Below are 20,156 nucleotides of genomic sequence, written 5' to 3'. Positions count from 1 at the left end.
GTGATTTCCCCATACCTGTCAACCTCTGCCGATAACTGCCCTTATAAATGATTATGATTCCCCTTACAAACCCCCAAAAAACCTTACAAACACCGTACGAGTCGTACGGTGTTTGTAAGGTGAATCATAATCATTTATAAGGGCAGTTATCGGCAGAGGTTGACAGGTATGTTTCCCTGGGAAAAGACAGCGATCGACGTCAATGGCGAAACGGCAAAAATTGCACTAAAATGGGGTAAAATCCACTTTCTAGCAGCATTTAGTGATTAAATACAAACACTGGAGCTTTTCAGATATCAGAACCGGGCCCACAATTGATATTTATTTAGGAATATAGCCACATTTTACTCACCAAAAATCCTTTTTAACTGTACACAATATCCATCCTCCTTTCTTTCTTCCTTCTTTTCTATCGCCATGGAAGCTAATGCTAAAAGTCCAGCACTAAATCAAATAAAAACATATGCCAGAAGTACGACAGGACAGGCTCGACTTTCAGCATTAGCTTCGATGGCGATAGAAAAGAAGGAAGAAAAAAAGGAGGATGGATATTGTGTACAGTTAAAAAGGATTTCTGGTGAGTAAAATATGGCTATATTCCTTAATAGAATTTCAATTGTATGAGGTTATTATTGATTATTTTTTAAGTGTCGCAGCTGTAGCTGCAGTAGAGATTTTATAGCCATAAAATAGTTTTTGAGGGTTGGATTAATTCGCGTCGCTAGAAAATGCACGGACCGCCACTGGTATAATATATAGAGAAGCAGGAGTATGCCTTTTAGGAAAAAGTAAGGGAAAACTGACGGTCAATTTCAAAAGATAGGCTCACAAATTTTATCAATTTAAGCAATGTTTGGGTGTTATTTTTGGTAAAACATTGTAAACCAAAGTCAAAATATGAAAAAAAAACTTCCCGTAATGACAGGGGCAAAAAGTGTTTCGGGGAGCACCTTGCTGGTGGTGGAAATTCTTCAGAAAATGACATTTGTAATTGACGTGGAAAGGCGTCCGACGTTATGACCAATCAGGCACGCGGTGCATTTAGGGCACATCATGTAAAAACAGCGATTAATACATTAACTCTGCTTTCAGCTTTGAGTTTACACACTTACAGACAGCCGTTTCTGGCCACCATAAAATTGAACTCTCTACGTTGCACGGTTCGGAAAAACGTAGCGAGAGAATCTTAACATAAACACACACACACACACACACACACACACAAATCACACTATAAGGATTATAGATAAATACAGTATATTTTTGTTTCGGTTTAAAAAGAAGGACACTACTGTGTGAACATAGCAAAGAGATTTTGCACTTCTAAGAACTGCAACATTTTTAATAGGGTTGTTTTTATTGACATATTTTCAGAAGGTCTATTGCCTTTTTTTTAAATTAAAAGCTTTTTTTTGCTGCATACAGGCCACCTCGTAGTGTAGAGGTTCACACACCTGACTTAGGTGCGGGCAGGCGTGGGCTCGATTCTCGCTGGTGGCGGTATGATTGGTAGTGCGGATGTCGTTTGTAACTATGTGTGCCCTACGACTGACTTGCGACCAGTGTAGGGTGTAGTCTGCCTTTCGCCCGAAGTCAGCTGGGTTATGTTCCAGCAACCCCCGCAACCCTTTCGAGGATAGGCGGTATTGAAGATTAATGAATGAATTGCTTCAATACAGTAATTTAAGATGGCCTACACTCCAATACAATAGATGGCGGTAACATTCCATGAACGTGGACCGTAATGAACACGAAGAAGATGACAAAGAATCAGCAGAAGAAGAAAAAGATAATTCTTTGACATGTTTGCACATTAAAACGTGAATATAAAAGCCGGATTTTGAAAAATAACCAAATGGATGGTACGTACATAATATAGACAGCATTATTGTTTGTTATTCTTACAAAATGAGTTCCCCTACCCTTCGCTTAGATTTAGTGCCGTAAGTTTAGTAGAGTAGTAGTATTATGTAGTATGTTTGTATGTGGATGAAGCATCGAGGCTTTCTTTTGTACCAAAAATGATTCGAAGTTTCGGCTTTTTACCGCAAGAATATAACAACAGAGGGGGAGAATGAAATTATAGCATACCTGTCAACCTCTGCCGATAACTGCCCTTATAAATGATTATTGATTCCCCTTACAACCCCCCCAAAAACCTTACAAACACCGTACGACTCGTACTATGTTTGTAAGGTTTTTGGGGGGTTTGTAAGGGGAATCAATAATCATTTATAAGGGCAGTTATCGGCAGAGGTTGACAGGTATGTTATAGCAGCTGCTTCATGATTTGAATCACTTGAACGTGTGCCATAAAACCTTACAAGAAGCATGTTTGTAAATAGATCTGCCTGCGTACTCAACTTCTCGTGAGGTAACTTTTATCTCTTTTTAACGAGAATATAGACATTTGTTAATGACATTATTGAAACCTTTACGCAAGAAAGTAGAAAAATAAAGTTGCAAATAGAACGCGTTATACTAGCACCGGTTTGTGTACTATGTACAAACCTTGCTCTCATATATATATATATATATATATATATATATATATATATATATATATATATATATATATATATATATATATATATATATATATATATATATATATATATTTATATATATTTATATTTATATATATTTATATATATATATATATATATGTATGTATATATGTATGTATGTATATATGTATGTATGTATATATATATATATGTGTATGTATGTATATATATATATGTATGTATATATATATATATATATGTATGTATGTACGTACGTACGTACGTGCGTGCGTGCGTGCGTGCGCGCGTGCGTGCGCGCGTGCGTGCGTGCGCGCGTATGCGCGCGCGTGCGCGCGTGCGTGCGCGCGTATATACAGACGCTCCCCTACTTACGAACGCAATTGGTTCCGAGCGATTGTTCATAAGTTGAATTTGTTTGTAAGTTAATTCAGTGCTATATTTTGTATTATAATTTATGTTTAAGGCCGATATAAGTATATTGAAGGTTTATATAAGTGCATTTGTATGTTTAAGGCTTGTATAGTAACACGCATTGGTTTGTACTGGAAAAAAAAAACATTTAATAAAATAATAATAATAATAATAATAATCGGACATAGGCCATGTCGTCATTACCACAACACAAAAAAGCCTACTTGTCATCACACGCAGAAACTGCGTGTGACGAAATTGATGGTGCTTCTCCATAAGCTACGTTTAATCGGCAAAAGACCTAAATAAGTGTAAGTTACGGACTTGTAATTTGTCATTCCGCTGTTGTGGATACAGGTCGCTTACCTCTCGATTACATACAGGTCGCTTACCTCTCGATTACCGCACACTGTCTGCCACTTACCTTCCTTCAAGTCAGCTAGGAGGCGGCAGATCACCAACCAAACATCTATTCATATGCCGCAGAAGGGAATGTGTGTATGTTAGCGCGAGTTTAGATGTCTGATGGATGTGGGGAAAAAACTGTCCTTAAGCCTATTTGTCCGAGCTTTGTGGGACCTATAGCGTCTGCCAGAGGGCAGCAGCTGGAACAGATTGTGACCAGGGTGGTAAGGGTCCCCTATGATGTGCTTGGCTCTGCTGAGGTAACGCGGGCTGGCAATGTCTTCAAGTGAGGGCAGAGAGCAGCCGACAATCCTCTGGGCAGTGTTAATCACTTTCTGCATGGCCTTTTTGTCTGCCGCCGTGCTTCCAGCGTATCCAGAGAAGATGTACAGTACTGTAGAGAGAGAGAGAGTTATGTATTAGAAACTGGCCAAAAGAAGCGACCTAATGACGATTGCACAGTTTTCTTCTTTTTTTCATCATAAATGATGCAGTAGCACTGTATGGCATCATTCAATTGATTTGCAAACTTTGTGCAACGTTCAATATTTGGGTCCTGCTGCTCGATCTTTCTGTTTATAAATGGTACTGACGGTCGAACGATTCAATGCCCGTGAAACGCTCACCACTCTCGCGCGCATCAAGCTTCGTTATTATTGCCACTCGTTTCAAATGAAATGGCTTGCCTCTTCCTTGCAACTCCCTCAATAGAAGCCTTTAGCTTTTTACCAACCATATTCAATATTGGATGCATGAGATATTTAATGATACAAATGAAAAAGGTTCTTTGCACACTGGAGATACATTCACGCACTTCCGCATTGCAACGAAGAAGAAGGTAGATGCTGGGTGAGCTGAGCTCTCACAGCGCCAGGCGTCGGTATTAGCGGCGGAAAGAAGTACTACTCCGAAAAAGGCGCGAAATACAAAATTGGACTTGCGAACATTTTTGGACTTAAACGCAATTTGCAGACATGTTCGGCTTTTATAAGTAACACGCATTGGTTTGTACTGAAAAAAACATTTAATAAAATGGAGAGAATATGTACAGTAAAGTACGAGAGAGAGAGAGAGAGGGGGGGGGAGAGAGAGGAGAGAGAGGGGAGAGAGAGGGGAGAGAGAGGTGAGAGAGAGGGGAGAGAGAGGGGAGAGAGAGAGAGAGATTTATGTATTAGGAACTGGCCGAAAGAAGCGATCTAACGACGATTGCACAGTTTTCTTCTTTTTTTTCATCATAAATGATGCGGTAGCACTGTATGGCATCATTCAATTGATTTGCAAACTTTGTGCAACGTTCAATATTTGGGTCCTGCTGCTCGATCTTTCTGTTTATAAATGGTACTGACGGTCGAACGATTCAAGTTGTTATATGTGCAACGCTCACCACTCTCACGTGCATCAAGCTTCGTTATTATTGCCACTCGTTTCAAATGAAATGGCTTGCCTCTTCCTTGCAACTCCCTCAATAGAAGTCTTTCACTTTTTACCAACCATATTCAATAATGGATGCACGAGATATTTAATGATACAAATGAAAAAGGTTCTTTGCACACTGGAGATACGTCACGCACTTCCGCATTGCAACGAAGAAGGTAGATGCTGGGTGAGCTGAGCCCTCACAGCGCCAGGCGTATTAGCGGCGGAAAGAAGCACTACTCGGAAAAAAATACAAAATTGGACTTACGAACATTTTTCGACTTAAACGCAATTTGCAGACATGTTCGTATGTACCGTTGTTTGTAAGTTGAATGTTCGTAAGTAGGGGAGCGTCTGTATATATATATATATACATACATACATATATATATATATATATATATATATATACATATATATATATATATATATATATATATATATACATATATATATGTATATATATATATATATATATATATATATATATATAATGTATATATGTAGGTAGGTAGCCAGCTAGCTAGGTAGGTAGATAGATTTCATTTTTGGGAAGTAGCATGTATATTCAATTGTTGTTGTTGTTATATTTATGTTTTTTTTATTATAACTGTTCCTTCCATCTGCTCTTCCTCCCTCCGTCAATGCCCTTTCCGTTCTGGTTCAATTCAATAAACAACATGATGTATAAAAAATCTAAAATTTACCATTGTCCAAAGAAGAAAAGTTTATTATTAAAAAATATATATATATATATATATATATATATATATATACAATAGCCTTCATAACCTGTGGTGGGGATGGTGGGGCGCTTCTTTCACTCTGTGTTTTATGTTGGAGAAACATAACCTTTAATTCACTTCTGCTAAGATATAAACTAAGCAGAAAGTTCCACGTGCCGTTACCTAATTAATTAATCCTTGTAAGTTTTACTTAACACCTTGGTTCATATTTTCACCACATTTCAACTGTCCATGAACCTTTTGCTCTACTTATCTATAAAATGCAGTGTTTTATTTTCCATAATTGTGGTTTATAGATTGCGTTCCGGTGTAATGCCATCCACAACAAAATCTGTGTTTTTCTCTTTAATCGCCTCATTTTCATATGGAAACTCTAAGTCTCATAATTAAATAAATAATACATTTATTGGAGCTATATTTATCCCTGATAATGTTCTTATTGATTTTTTTTAAATTATAGTTGTCTTTCTTTTTCTTTTTCTTTTTATTTTTTACCACTGCAATTTAGCCAATACAATGATTTGTCCCAAATAATCAACTGTAAAAATAAGCCAGATTTTCTTTGCATTTTGTTCGTCTACATTTTTTTCTAACAACGCTTTTCCCTAATAGGAGCAGTGGTGCATACCCCAATCCCTGGTGACCTTGTAAAAGTTCTTGGTGTTGAGGTTAGTAGATCATATCACTTTTTTGTTATTTGCTGGTAAAATGATTAAACAACTCAGACCTATAGTAACTTTCATTGTTATTTTTAACGTTTTACTTTAAAAAAAATAACTTCATGGGCACATATTAGGCATACCCTGAAAATCCGATGTCCCTAAAGTTTAGAAGGAAGCACTCCTGACAGCGTAAAGCTGCTATGAAATACAAAAGATGACGGACCATGCTTATTTTTGAAACAAATTCATCACAATTGTCATAAATTATAATGAAAACAGATCATACAGTGGTACCTTGAGATAGATGCAAGCTTAATGCGTTCCGGGACTGAGCTCGTATGTCGATTTACTCGTATATGAAATCCCCGTTTCCCATACAAATAAACTAAAAACAAATTCATTCGTTCCAACCCTCTGGAAAAAATCACCAAAAAACAGGTTATTGGAATGGATTTTTTTTATTTGTTCTAATTCGCCATCTATTAACAGAGTGACAAATAACTAGTGGTTATGATGTTTACTAGTACTAAAATTAGATTTTGCGGAGGGGAGAGAGGGACTGAGAGAGAGAGAGAGTTTGAGAGCTAAACGGAACCTATCGAGGGTTGTTTGCTTTTTTTCTTCCTTTCAAGATATTCCCAAAATGATGCACACAAATGTCCTCACAATAGGATAGCGCACGACCACTTGTCAACGAGAAGTAGTATATACTCCTCTGATATTAGCGATTTCTCCGCCATTCTGCACTACCTAACGGGGAAAAAAACACTGAAAAAATGCAACGCTCCGCCCAGTGCTCGTCGAGACATTTACACAAGGGAGTTGCGGGGAGAGATACAGTGCCCATGATGTTCTTCTCAGCAGCCTCTCGCGTCCGCTGTATGCTTGTATATCAAAATTTATCTCGTATCTCAAGATAAATATTTGCTTGAAATTTTACTCGTATCTCAAATTGCTCGTATGTCGGAGCACTCACTACTGTAAGGAGTAAATATATATTTCTAAATCTAACATCTAAATATTGACTACATTTTCATCAAAAACATCACTAGTTAAAACTTTTTCCTTTCAAAATAGAAGGAATCAAAAAGCAAGAAAACTCAATCAGCTCCAGAAAAACTCCACCCCTTTTCAGTAGGACGCACCTGTTTAGCAGCTCTTGCATCAGCAGCAAATCCCAGTCCACACCATCATTGTCCAAAAGCATTAGTATTAGCAGGTGAAACCTTCTTCATCCCAGCAGAATAGTTTAGATGGCAGCCTGCCAGCTGCCGCTGCTGTTTACGTGGTGTCGGTCCACATTCTCCTCCATTGCTTGGAGATTGCAGACTCCCTCTTTTTGATGGGTTTCTTATGCCTCGCTGATGGTTGTCAATGTCTCTGAGGGACAGTATTTTTTGGCTCGTGTTCATACTGACCAAAACTGCTTGAAGCATGTCCAGTGAAGAATGTTTTATCTCTGCTTTTATGATGAACATCATTGGTCCATTCTGCCTCCTCGACTCCTGCCATTTGCCTCTCTAGCAAAAAATATGCTTTCACTTCCATGCTACTTTGCTAATTCATTAGCTGTTCCCCACCATCTTGGCAGAATGCAGTACACGAAAAATAAACATTGAATCATTAATGCTTATGATGTATGCATTTGTAGTGTGGGATGTTCCTTTCTGCAAAAAATATGCTTTCGCTTCCATGCTACTTTGCTAATTCATTAGCTGTTCCCCACCATCTTGGCAGAATGCAGTACACGAAAAATAAACATTGAATCATTAATGCTTATGATGTATGCCAGGGGTGGCCAACTCCGGTCCTCGAGAGCCGCTATCCGGTCTGTTTTCCATGTCTCCCTCCACCAACACACCTGAATCAAATAATCAGGATCGGTATCAATCTTCTGGATGGCTTGCTGACGAGTTGGTCATTTGATTCAGGTGTGCTAGAAGAGGGAGATATGGAAAACACACAGGATAGCGGCTCTCGAGGACCGGAGTTGGCCACCCCTGATGTATGCATTTGAAGTTTGGGATGTTCCTTTCTGCTTTGAAAGGTCTGGTGAGACAAGTGTTAACAAAAATATAGGCAAGACATTATTGAAGCTGCCACGACCAGTTCTCTTTATTGGCTCGAGAAAAGGCCAGATTCTCGTTCTGACTCCATTTCTTAAAGGCTTCATTGCCTCCGTCCAAAGTGGGCATTAATTTGTATACAAGTGGGTGGGTTTCAATTACAAGGAACATGGCTGGTTTGAAATCAAATACTGTCGGTTCTTAACTTGGACATCTCTTGGGATAGAGTTTTAGAAACTATGACCCTTCCCTTCAAACCATAAAAACAGGATCTTTAGGCAGGTCAGGAAAACTTTTACAACTGCCAGAATACAGCTCATTGTTCATACAATAAACAGCCAGAGCTACCTGCTGTTTTTCACACATTGTTGTGAAGACTCTGCCCAAACACAGTGACCAGATAGAAGCAATTACTTTGGTCTGCAAGCATGAAGCATCCTACTCTATCTTTTGAATTTGACACAAACCTTTAAGTTAATTTTCATTGCAAATAATTCATTACAGTAGCCAACTTAGTCATTTTGATAGTAGGCTAAGATACAGTGGGGAAAATAAGTATTTAGTCAACCACCAATTGTGCAAGTTATCCTACTTGAAAAGATTAGAGAGGCCTATAATTGTCAACATGGGTAAACCAAACTGAACCACGAGAGACAGAATGTGGAAACCCAGAAAATCACATTGTTTGATTTTTAAAGAATTGTTGGGTTCATTCTGGGATGTTACTATATGTTCATTTGGAATTAATGGAATAAAGCTGAAAGGAAGTTTTATTAAGGGGATCATGTGCAAATTTATAATATAGGGGGGAATGATGGAATAATCATTATTATAAATGTGTTTGCAATGAATATAAAGCCTTATAATATACATGCTTACTATATTAAACAATATATATATATGTGTTGATCGCTTTCAACGAAGACAAACGCTTACGCCAAGGTCGCTCTCCAGGACAGCTGGGATCAGCGAGAGATACAAGTACGCAAAGACATAAAACAATACACTGAGTTCTTGCTCCGAGGACTGAGTACTGGAAGATACATCTCAACCGTGTTTTTATAACCTTCATGATGTTATTCGGTTGAGCTTATACAATTGTTCAAAACAGCAGAGACAGTTGTTTTTGCGTATGCAATTGTTTAAATCAGATTACCTTTGAATGTTTTGGTTATGTGCCGCTAAATGGAACGAAGAGTATTCCGCTCGTCAGAATGCACTGGGGGCTAAGACGACGTCACATTGCATCTCCTTCGAAGTTGTAAGCAGAATTTGTTGAAAGATGTTTTTCCTTTTTTAATTAAATATTACTAATAATGATTTAAAAGGTTTGAATCATTATTCCAACAAGAATTTATTTGCAAATCATGTTGGAAAATAAGTATTTGGTCAATACCAAAGGTTCATCTCATCACATTTCATTTCATAGCCTCCTTATATATATGTAAATGTACAGGAATTCTTACCACACGCACCAAAGCTCAGAGCAAAACCAAATATAAGAAGATAAATGTCTTCTTACCTTATCAATTGTGGCGCCACGGTTTCACCCAAGAGCTCAGTGCGCATGGAAATGATGTCACTTCCCCCTTTCAGCGTCGGGGTCACCAAATGTTGAGTAAAAGTCTGTTGATGGTTCACTCGCGTGTTCGTCCAAATAGTCCAAGCGGTGATTAATGGAAACAGAGGCAGAAATGTGACAACAAGACGTCGAGTTTAATAAACATAGTGTTGTGTGAACGTCAATGCGATACAAACAATGGCTTCTATCTCATTGAGGGTCCCGAGTGTTGGAAGACAGCACCTTTATATTGGGGAGGATGATAGATGGTGTATCTCAATGATGACTCAGCCCCGCAGCCAGCTGGGAGCCGCTGGCGCTGTGGTTATTGGTAGTTTTGCTGATAATGATGCAAGCTGCGGAGAGTTCTCCACGCCACGTTCCTTCTATGTACTTTCTTCAACTGAACTTTCTTATGTCTGCACATTCCCCCTTCAGAAACCAGACTAATTCGGCCACCTTAAATTTAGCTTAGCGTGATCAATTAGTCACCGTGATCAGAAGTCCATCATGAAATAAAGATAACACGCTAGAGAAGGGTATTATAGTGAAAATTGAACATTCCTAAAATGATTTACAATGACCTGCATTATTTTGACCATGTTGGCATCTTTTTTTTAAATTAAAATCAGTTTTCTCTGCCCCTTTTGACTGTGTTGTTAGGCTATGCCCATTCCCCTTTAAGAAGCCACAATCAGTGTGCTTACGAGTGAAGTCATGTGGCTATCGGAAAATCACAGAGCACGTTGGTATCAACGGTTACTCTCAAATCAATTAGCACTGCTGCACCAACGTATGCACACACTCATGTGCTGTTCATACAACAGATATGACTTGCAGTGAACTGTCGAAGGCTTTTTCGGCCGAGCGCATATTGCCAGGCGAGGGTATCGCGGCCAACAGCTAGCCCATGGCCGTGGAGCTTCACGTTTGTCCTGCAGCAGTGCATTACAAGTGGCTTCACACACCATGTTTTGCTGAAACTAGGATGGCTGTAAGTAGCATATTTCTTAATGCAATTATGCTTGGGACTTCTTTCTTTTGCAGTAATTTTAGAATCCAAGCCTCTGTTTAAACCACCGTGAAAACCCCCTATCTGTTCTACATTATCCGCGAAAAACAAGGGATTAGTGTACACCTAACAGCGCAAGTAGGGACGCTGACACCATATTACGTATGGACAGGGATGGAAGAAGGAATATGTCCTGAGAGATTAAGGCAGTGGTGTGTGACACATCCATGCATTGTCGCGCCGATGGTGGGGGTTGGATCACAGAGGCGTTCAGGAGCGGGCATGTGCTGGACAGTCGCCAAGGCCAAAGATAAGTTTTCCCACTCCTTTCACGCGATGTACAATGCCGCCAAATTTGGTGCCTTTTCTGGTCTCTCTCCTCCCAACCTGCCCTATTCGTGTCCACTGAATGAAATCGCGCACCGTGTTCAACTTGTGGTTGATCCTAGTAACCTGGTTACTTGCCGCATCCAGCTTGCGTTACAGCTCTCCATCTGAACCACAGAAGCCCTGATAGAGCCTTCAGTAACCCAACTTGGGCACCTGATCCAATTCAGATGGCACAGCTGATGACAGATTCACCAGGCACACAATCTTCTGAAGAACCCATCGAATAGCCAGCCGAATGAGTTCCGTCTGGACAAAGCAGGTTCTCCTCTCCATGCTCACCTCAAAATTTAATCAAAAAGCGGACCAGTTCACTAACTCCATTTTTGTTCAAAGTGAACAAATCTTTGCCCGTCAGATAAAGAGACAGTCATTCAAAGTTAAAGACATACAAACCGATGGGGTTAGACCGTTAGAGGGAGTTAAGAGAGCATACTGTTCAAGCCTTAAGAAGCCAATTCCTTCGCATTACACACCCCACAGACTAAACCTGAACCTGTCGTTTGACCACGACATTGCAAGATCACCTGCATAACCTGTGTTGGAATCTGTTGGGAGTTAAGCGCAGTGTCATTTACCATACATTTGCTATAACCTTTGCGTGAATTTGAACATTTTCTTGATTTAGAAAAAGAGACGCCGCCATCATTACATTCCTTGCCACCAATGAAAGACATTTTTTTTTATCCTTCTATGATGTGCCGAGGCGTCTTGAGTCATTGAGCCTTGTGTTTTGACTATCTTGATGAGATTGTGAACGTGTTTTGAAAACTTGACCTCCCAATTGTGTAATCCACCCCTCCCTTTAGAGTTGGGACTTCCAGGTAATCAGGGCCTCCAAATGTAATAAAAATGGACAAAAGAAAAGAAAGGGCAGAACGCCATTGGGGAGCGGTCCTCAATGCCCATCCCCCTTTCCAGTAAAAATTCAGATGGGTGTCTTTCCTTTTTAATTATCCATATTTTTGTAGATGTCTAATGGCAGCGAACCTAACAGAATCCATCTCTGAACTTTAAAGCGGATGTGCTAACCATTTTTTCACCATGCAGCCCTCTATATTCATATCCTTATTTTTATTTTTATTTGTTAACATTTTTATCTTTACAGCCTAAGACTGTTTACAAAGCTGAGACTTTCACCCAAGCATTCCTGAAGAACAACACCTCGGCCCATGATACAAAAAGTGTTCTCATCTTGGAGTACTCTAAGGCAAAGAAAAAAAAACTCACTAAAACGAAACCCAAAGGAATAAATGCTCACCAGAAAAAGGAATTGAAGATCTTCCACATCAAAAGTGAACACCAGAGGTTAGTTATCAATCTGCCGTAAGTTTGATAATTGAGAAGAAAATCAAACAACAAGCAATGCCTGTTCTTTATTTCAAACTCTTTTGTTCTTCCTTCCCACTTCCACTCCTGTGAATTTAGGTATGAGCTTTTTTCACCTTTGCATGAACTCTGGAAACAATATATTTTTGATCTCTGCAATGGACTTAATCCAACAAGGTAAATAAAGTCTTGAGTATTTGTGGTTCTCTATGCTATGTAGGGGAGCTTGGTGTATTATTGGGGCAGTTCACTGTTCTGAGTTTGAACATTTTAATCTTATTTCTAACTGGACTCTGTGTAGCATAGATCGTCCGATTATCGTCGCCGATATTTGAACAATTGAGGTACAGTCGTACTTCTGCTTACGAATGCCTCTAGGTACAAAATTTTAAGGTTACGAAACCTTTTGATATTCAAATGAGTGCCCCAACATACGGAAACAAGATCCAAGTTACCAAATGTCCCAAAACGTCAATACATTTCCTGTATCAGTTTTTTTATTTTTAAATTGTCGTGGACGCATTGTTTCTTGCTTTACAATCTCGCTACACTCTGCTGGGCTCCCATTGGCTCTCACAACAACAACTCCATGTTTCAAAATTATCCTATGTCCTTTTGCCATTCGTCATCACGGCATTCTGACAATGTTCTTTGTTGTTGTTTTATTTGGGGGGGGGGGGGGTAGGGTTGGCGCTTCCAATTGTGGTTAATGCCATTTCTTCTATTTTTATTATCATGCCTTCCAAGAAAATTACCAGTGGGAATGAAAAGAAGAAGCGGGCCCCCTAATGCATTAAAGAAAAACTAAGTGTTTAAAAAATATCAAAGTGGCACATGGTTGACTGAAATTGCAAGGTATTTAAACAGAATGAAGCATTAAAAGGTGTCTCTCCTTCCCATGGCCTCTCTGTGCTATCAAAAAGGAGATCCTCGCTGAATGACGAGATGAAGAGACTTTTACTTTTATTGATAAAAAAAATGCATGAGATATATTGATGCAGTCTGCAATTTCTGCAAAAGGAGCGGACATACAGTCATACCTCTAAGCACGAAAGTTTCAGCTTACGATTTGTTTATATGTAAATGAGTAACTTAGGATACGAAAAATATCCAAGTTAAGAAATTCCCCAAAAAGAAAATGCATTTCCTTAACCGTTATTTTATTTTAAATTCCCCCTATTAAGTGATTAAAAACTACAAATGTAACGTGGCACATATTTTAACACACACACGGGGCACACGTAAAACTCGTTAATGTACTACAAAGTGAACGGCTTTCAGCCCTGGGAGAACGGCTTTTACTCTCTGGCGGACAAACACGGGTATTACATCTACAACGGCCGCGGAGGGAGATATTTCAGCGGCGCAGGGCACATTTTCATATGCTTTATTTATTTTTTAAGACATTAATAAATTATTTCCTTATAATTATCTCATTTTTGTATGTTTCCTCACATCTTTCATGCAAAATTGGGACACATTGACAAATTTTAAAGGGTTTTGTTGGTAATTGTATGAGGACCATGGAACGAATGAGAGAATTGACATATTAAAGTACACCTCTACTTACGAAATTTTCAAGTTACAAAAAAGTATTTAACCAATTAATTTCGTAAGTAAAGGTACGACTGTATTTCAATTAATGTAAAAACATGATAACAGCTTGATTTGAATTGTCCCACTTTTTTTTTTCTACATTTTATATTGATTTTGCGTGAATTGCGTTCACTCTGGGAAAAACTGCAGAAATGGGGTCGACGGAGGTTGGCAGCTCTGCCTATCGTAGACCTGGGCGATAAAACAAGAATGATAATTATCGTCAAGTAATTTTTGTCAACCATAAACACCAAGAACTTTTGATAAAATTCGATACATTTAAACTGCAATTACACTACAAAGAACAGAAGCGCTGATGTGACGTGAACGCCAGTTCCAGACCAACATTCAATCGATGAAGATGGTAAGAAACTAATCAGCTATTTTTAGCATGGTTAGCAATAGAGGAGCTAATAGAGCATGAAAGCAACAGGACTTTAACCAGGTCCTGGAAAATATGAATTTTTGTGTCAGAAATGTGTCTTGCAAAATAAATATTTTAATTTATGCCACAGAAAATAAATATATATAAATATTTGCCGTAGAAATCAATAATTGAAAATTATTGCAATATATTTCTAAATCCAGTTTTTAATATTTTGTAAATTTACAAAAGAAAATCGGTGTGTAACTCGCTAAGTTTCAAGAAAATATATCACATTTGCCTGCCTTTATAATTGAGTTCTGACATTGAGGGGGCGCACCGTCTAGAACTTGCTCCGGGGCGCAAAATTTCTCATTATGCCACTGTTCGCGGTTGTTGTTTTTCCATAAAAGTAATACCTCACACAGTTGCTTACTTGAAAACAAGTTGTATTACAGTAAAGTAACACTTTACACCCACCACTGCTGGTGAGGGTGTGAATTGACAGGGAATAATCCATGAAAATCATTTTATACTAAAGGTTTTCTTTCTCTTCAATCAGACTCTGTAGAGGAGTGATGGGTTTATACTTCAGTTGCTCTGGTCAAGGGTGCTTAATTTGTTTAACAAGTGTGTTCCTTTTGTAGCAGTCCAGAGTCTGTGCAGAAGAAACTATTGAAGGCGGACTTTCATGGTGCCATCATCATTGGTAAAGTGTCACATAAATAATCAACCTTTTAAAGATATGAAACAAAAACATTTATTTAAAATAGTGATCACTTCATAGCTTCAAAGACTATACAGAACAAAAAAAGAGTCATGTTGAGTCTTTCCATTGTCCTTTCATTTACCAGTTTGACTTTTTTTTCCGTATCTCTTTTGCAGTGATTCAGTCCAAATGCCCTTCTTATGTAGGCACTACAGGAATTATCATTCAGGAGTTTAAACATGTTTTCAAAATCATTACAAAGCAAGACAGAATGAAAGGTGAAACATTTTTTCTTATTCATTTTATTTCAGAATTCTCAACCTATATAGACATCCATATCCAGAAGTCAAATTTGAATGTGACGTAGTACCCATGCCATCCAGTAATTAGAAGTGCAATTTTAGAATATGTCAGACAAAATACACAGACAAAGAACATGTTTTCCACTATTCTTAGCAACAAAAGCAACAGCGTGTTGGTTTTTGTTTTCAGGGATGAAAAGTAGAATTACATTGTGTGTGGTGGGTGGTCTCATTGTAAAAGACAAAAAAACTTACCGTATTTACTCACATAAGACGCTCCCCGTGTATAAGCCGCACCCTTAAAATTGCCTTAAAATTGTTGAATTTTATAGTTTCTCGTGGATAAGTCGCCCCCGATTCTCAATTTTCACCTCCATATTCATGGTTTTAATAGGGAGTACCAATGTGTTTGAAGGGAAAATCTTAAGAAAAATCAGCGCACGTGGTATTTCTGAGATAGCACATGATTCGGGTCAATATCATAAGGAAGTTAATATGCCTGTCTTTGTAAATGCAAAATATCAAATTGTTCAATTTAAGAAAACAAATAAGTCTATCTTGATGAGAACCTGATGCTTTTTAATAAATTACAATTTTCTTACCAGAAGTTTAAGATGTTATGGTAGCCAAATAGCTTCTAATACCAAAATATCTCCCTTTTTTTTCGATGGTTCATATTACTGCATTAGTTGTCACTTTCGAACAAGAAATAAAAAGAAAAAAATCTAAGCGGAATTTTGTTTTATTTCAGAATCACAAATGTACAATAATTTCTTTTCAAAAAGGAGGTAACGTAAGCACATCCTAGAATTAGGTCCGTAGTGGTTTAGTGTTCACAAGCTTGTTTAGAACCAAAAGACAATTGTTGAGGTATTTAAAAAAATCTTTTGAAAAATGGGTGTTTAACAAATAAAAGATTGAGTTTACACACTTGGAGAAGGTGAAGAAATGCAATCACCCGTCTTTTAGGATCCGACAGCCGTTTCTGGCCACTATAAACAATTTCAACTCTCTAAGTTGCATGGTTTGGACAAACGTAGCGAGAGAATCTTAACACACACACATCCATAAATCACACTTCATAAGGATTATAGATGACCGCCGAGGTCTAAGCCTCGCCACCACTTTGGAATGCAGAAGATTGTGCTGCCATCTTGGTGCGCTTCAATTTTTTACGCCTTTCCCAACTCCATACGAAATGAGAACTCCTCTTTTTTGGCATAATTGGTGAAAAGTGGGTGGCCCGGTAGCGCGAGTGGTTAGCGTGTCGGCCTCACAGCTCTGGGGTCCTGGGTTCAAATCCAGGTCATGTCCATCTGTGGAGTTTGCATGTCCTGCGTGGGTTTCCTCCGGGTACTCCGGTTTCCTCCCACATTCCAAAAAAAACACGCATGGTAGGCTGATTCGACACTCTAAATTGCCCCTTGGTATGGGTGTGAGTGTGTATGGTTGTCCGTCTCCTTGTGACCTGCGATCGGCTGGCCACCGATTCAGGGTGTCTCCCGCCTCTGGCCCGGACCGGGTCAGCTGGGATAGGTTCCAGCACCCCTCGTGACCATAATGGCTATAATAGCGGTTCAGAAAATGAGATGAGATGGTGAAAAGTGACAGTGCAAACGTATGTAAAGTATGCAAAAAAGGAATGTATTATATATACAGAAGAGTATGCCTTTTAGGATAAATTAAGGAAAACTGATGGTCAATTTCAAAAGAAAGGCTGACGAATTTTACCTATTTAAGCAATGTTTGGATGTTACTTTTGGGAAAACATTGTTAACCAAAGTGAAAATATGACGAAAAAAAACTATAGCGGTGCTGTTGCGTAGTTCATGCAACTAAATTCAAGCGGAAATGACTAAGAAGAAGCACTCCAGTGTGGTTTCTAGGTGCACACACAAACATATCCATCCATATATCATGCTTTATAAGGATTATAGAATAGATAAAGCGTAATTCATGCATGTTTTATAACTCCCATCACGACAGAAAAAAAGTGCTCCGTGGAGCACCTAGAAACTCGCTGGCGGAAATTCTTCCGAAAATTACGTTTGTAAATGATGTGGAAAGATGTAGTACCTTAGAACAAAATTGGGTCAGCACAGCCAGCAGCATCGTGTCTTGGCGAGTCTTCCCGTAACGACAGGGAAAAATGTGTTTCGGGGAGCACCAGGAAACCCGCTGGTGGAAATTCTTCTGAAAATGACATATATGAATGACGTGGAAAGGTGTCCGACGTTACGACCAATCAGCCATGCGGTGCGTTTTGGGCGCATGTAAAAACAACGATTCATACATCAACTCTGCTTTCAGCTTTAACAAATAAAAGTTGAGTTTACACACTTAAAGAAGGTGAAGAAATGCAATCATTCATCATCGTCTATTTGGATCCGACATCCGTTTCTGGCCATCATAAAAACATTCAACTCTCTACGTTGGACAAACGTAGCGAGAGAATCTTAACACACACACTCTCACACACTCATAAATCACGCTTTATAAGGATTATAACCAAGTTCTCTGGGTGCAATAATACAATGAGATACACATTACACAGACCACAGGACTTTCGATCAGCCTTAACAACTAATGGGATGTGCTGAGATGGTAAACGCTACGAATATATCAAGGCTACTCGCGTTTGGCCAGTCATTGCACATTTAACTAGGTCAAACGGCGGCACCCTAGGTAAGATGGCGATGCCCTAAGCGAGCAGTGACAGGCACAGGTTTTTTCATGTTTTATGCAAGATGTTTTTATTCTTGAATTTCATTCCTAGACGTCAAAATAAATTTGGTTGTTTCTGTGTATCTTTTCTCTATTTTGAAATAAATGACCTTATCGGCCGCATTGTCTTGCGTTATGGCCTCATGGCATTATGGTATTATGGCGTTTCGTCTTTGTCACCTTGCAGTTTCGTGCATGTTGTCTTTTTATGCGCATATAAGCCGTACCCTGGATTCAGTCATCATTTTTTGTGCCGCTTATATACCAGTAAATACGGTCAGGTGGACAGAATAACTCAATACACCACACAGTTCTACAGTGAAATAAAAACAAGAAGATAGTGTTTTCTCTCTGTTTTACTGAAAGACCCACAAGATAATTGATGATTTTGTTATTGATAAATGCACATGTTAAAAAATTCATGGCAGTGTGTGTCAATGTCATTGTAACAAGGAAATGAAGTGTCTATGGCAAGCAGCTGAAAGACGTCTCACAATCGTCAGCCAGCACATGAAAGTATGAAGTAGTAACATTGCCATTTGAGAGAGATGTCAATTCGCAACAATCTTTGCAAATTGCTATCGCTGCATCGCCCTGTAAACTTTCCCTTATATATAAATTATGTGTCAGGAACATTTGAAGAACATTTTTGTCCATTCTTTAAATGATTGGTTTAAAGACAATGTAACTTTGTAGATCCAGAAGTTCTAAAATGTTCTTATTATACATTTTACAGCCATTGTGATTTGTTTAGGCACTTGGTTACTGACTTGAATGTAAGACAAATCACATAATTGACCAATTGTTCATTAACCTTTCCCCTGTTTTTTGGCAGTAATCCCTAAAAGGAACAGCGTATTTAAAGTGGAGATTAATGGCTTCATCTCTTACATCTATGGAAACAAGTTTGAGCACCGAGCCAGCGAACGCTCGGCAAAGAAGTTCAAAATCGGTGGAACCATTGACTTGTGAAAGCTGTGCATATTCATGTTGTGTGAATCAGTCAGCAAGATGTTGCATTTTCAGAAGTGTTTTTGCTCTGATGACAGGTTTTAATTTTGGGAGCCTTAGAAAAAAAATACTCACCTATTCTTTGTGCATGCTTAGTTATTTTTAATTTAATCTGTCAACTAGGTTTGGAGATCGCCCAGATGAAGCAACATCTCAAATGTAAACTTAACTTTATTATGCTATACTCCTTGATTTGTGGATGGATCAGAATAAAAGTTTAGTGTTACCAGTGTTACGTTATATAGACATTGATCATAGGTGCCTAATTAAAACAAAATTCTCAGGGCTTAATATTCATTCATTCATTTTCTGAACTGCTTTATCCTCATTAGGGTCGCGCCGCTGGAGCCTATCCGAGCTGCGTTTGGGCACGAGGCGGGGGACACCCTGAATTGGTGGCCAGCCAATCGCAAGGCACAAGGAGACAAACAACCATTCACGCCCACACTCATACCTAGGGACAATTTAGAGCGCCTACCATGCAAGTCTAGCATGCCTGTCTGTGAGGCCAACGCGCTAACCACTCAGCCGCCGGGCCGCTGTTTTTGGAATGTGGGAAGAAACCAGAGTACCTGGAGGAAACCCACGCAGGCCCGGCGAGAACAAGCAAACTCTACATACATACGTGTGTGTGTGTATATGTGTATATATATATATATATATATATATATATATATATATATATATATATATATATATATATATATATATATATGTGTATGTGTGTATGTATGTATGTGTGTATGTGTATATATATATATATATATATATATGTGTATATATGTATATATATATATATATATATATATATATATACATATATATATACATATATACATATATATATACATATATATATATATATATATATATATATATATATATATATATATATATATATATATATATACATATATACATATATAT

The 20,156-nt window shown here is 38.4% G+C and overlaps 1 protein-coding gene across 2 annotated transcripts; it reads left to right on the top strand.

Annotated features, from left to right (window-relative positions):
* The first annotated feature begins 1,699 nt into the window (after nt 1-1,699).
* Nucleotides 1,700-19,522, top strand: pop4 (POP4 homolog, ribonuclease P/MRP subunit). 2 transcript variants are annotated; one of them, XM_077593316.1, is made up of 7 exons: nt 1,700-1,862; nt 6,119-6,174; nt 12,303-12,502; nt 12,623-12,700; nt 15,131-15,192; nt 15,369-15,470; nt 19,054-19,522. In XM_077593316.1, exons 1-7 carry the CDS (start codon nt 1,856-1,858, stop codon nt 19,188-19,190), a joined length of 642 nt encoding a protein of 213 aa, XP_077449442.1. In that variant the 5' UTR covers nt 1,700-1,855; the 3' UTR covers nt 19,191-19,522. The 2 variants fall into 2 exon arrangements, with proteins under 2 accessions (XP_077449442.1, XP_077449434.1); XM_077593308.1 differs by lacking the exons at nt 1,700-1,862; nt 6,119-6,174 and adding an exon at nt 10,513-10,789.
* The last annotated feature ends 634 nt before the right edge of the window (nt 19,523-20,156 follow it).

This window comes from Stigmatopora argus, chromosome 2 (assembly GCF_051989625.1).
Source record: "Stigmatopora argus isolate UIUO_Sarg chromosome 2, RoL_Sarg_1.0, whole genome shotgun sequence".
Taxonomy (NCBI): Eukaryota; Metazoa; Chordata; class Actinopteri; order Syngnathiformes; family Syngnathidae; genus Stigmatopora; species Stigmatopora argus.
The sequence above is the reverse complement of the archived record's forward strand: the minus strand, read 5'-3'. Positions and strand labels throughout refer to the sequence as shown.

Bases quoted from the DNA above. Each gene is read 5' to 3' on its own strand.
- pop4 (XM_077593308.1), top strand. From the start codon at position 10,706: ATGGCCGTGGAGCTTCACGTTTGTCCTGCAGCAGTGCATTACAAGTGG. The intron at 10,790-12,302 runs GTAAGTAGCATA...TTATCTTTACAG, and splicing joins TTGCTGAAACTAGGATGGCT to CCTAAGACTGTTTACAAAGC. The intron at 12,701-15,130 runs GTAAATAAAGTC...TTCCTTTTGTAG, and splicing joins AATGGACTTAATCCAACAAG to CAGTCCAGAGTCTGTGCAGA.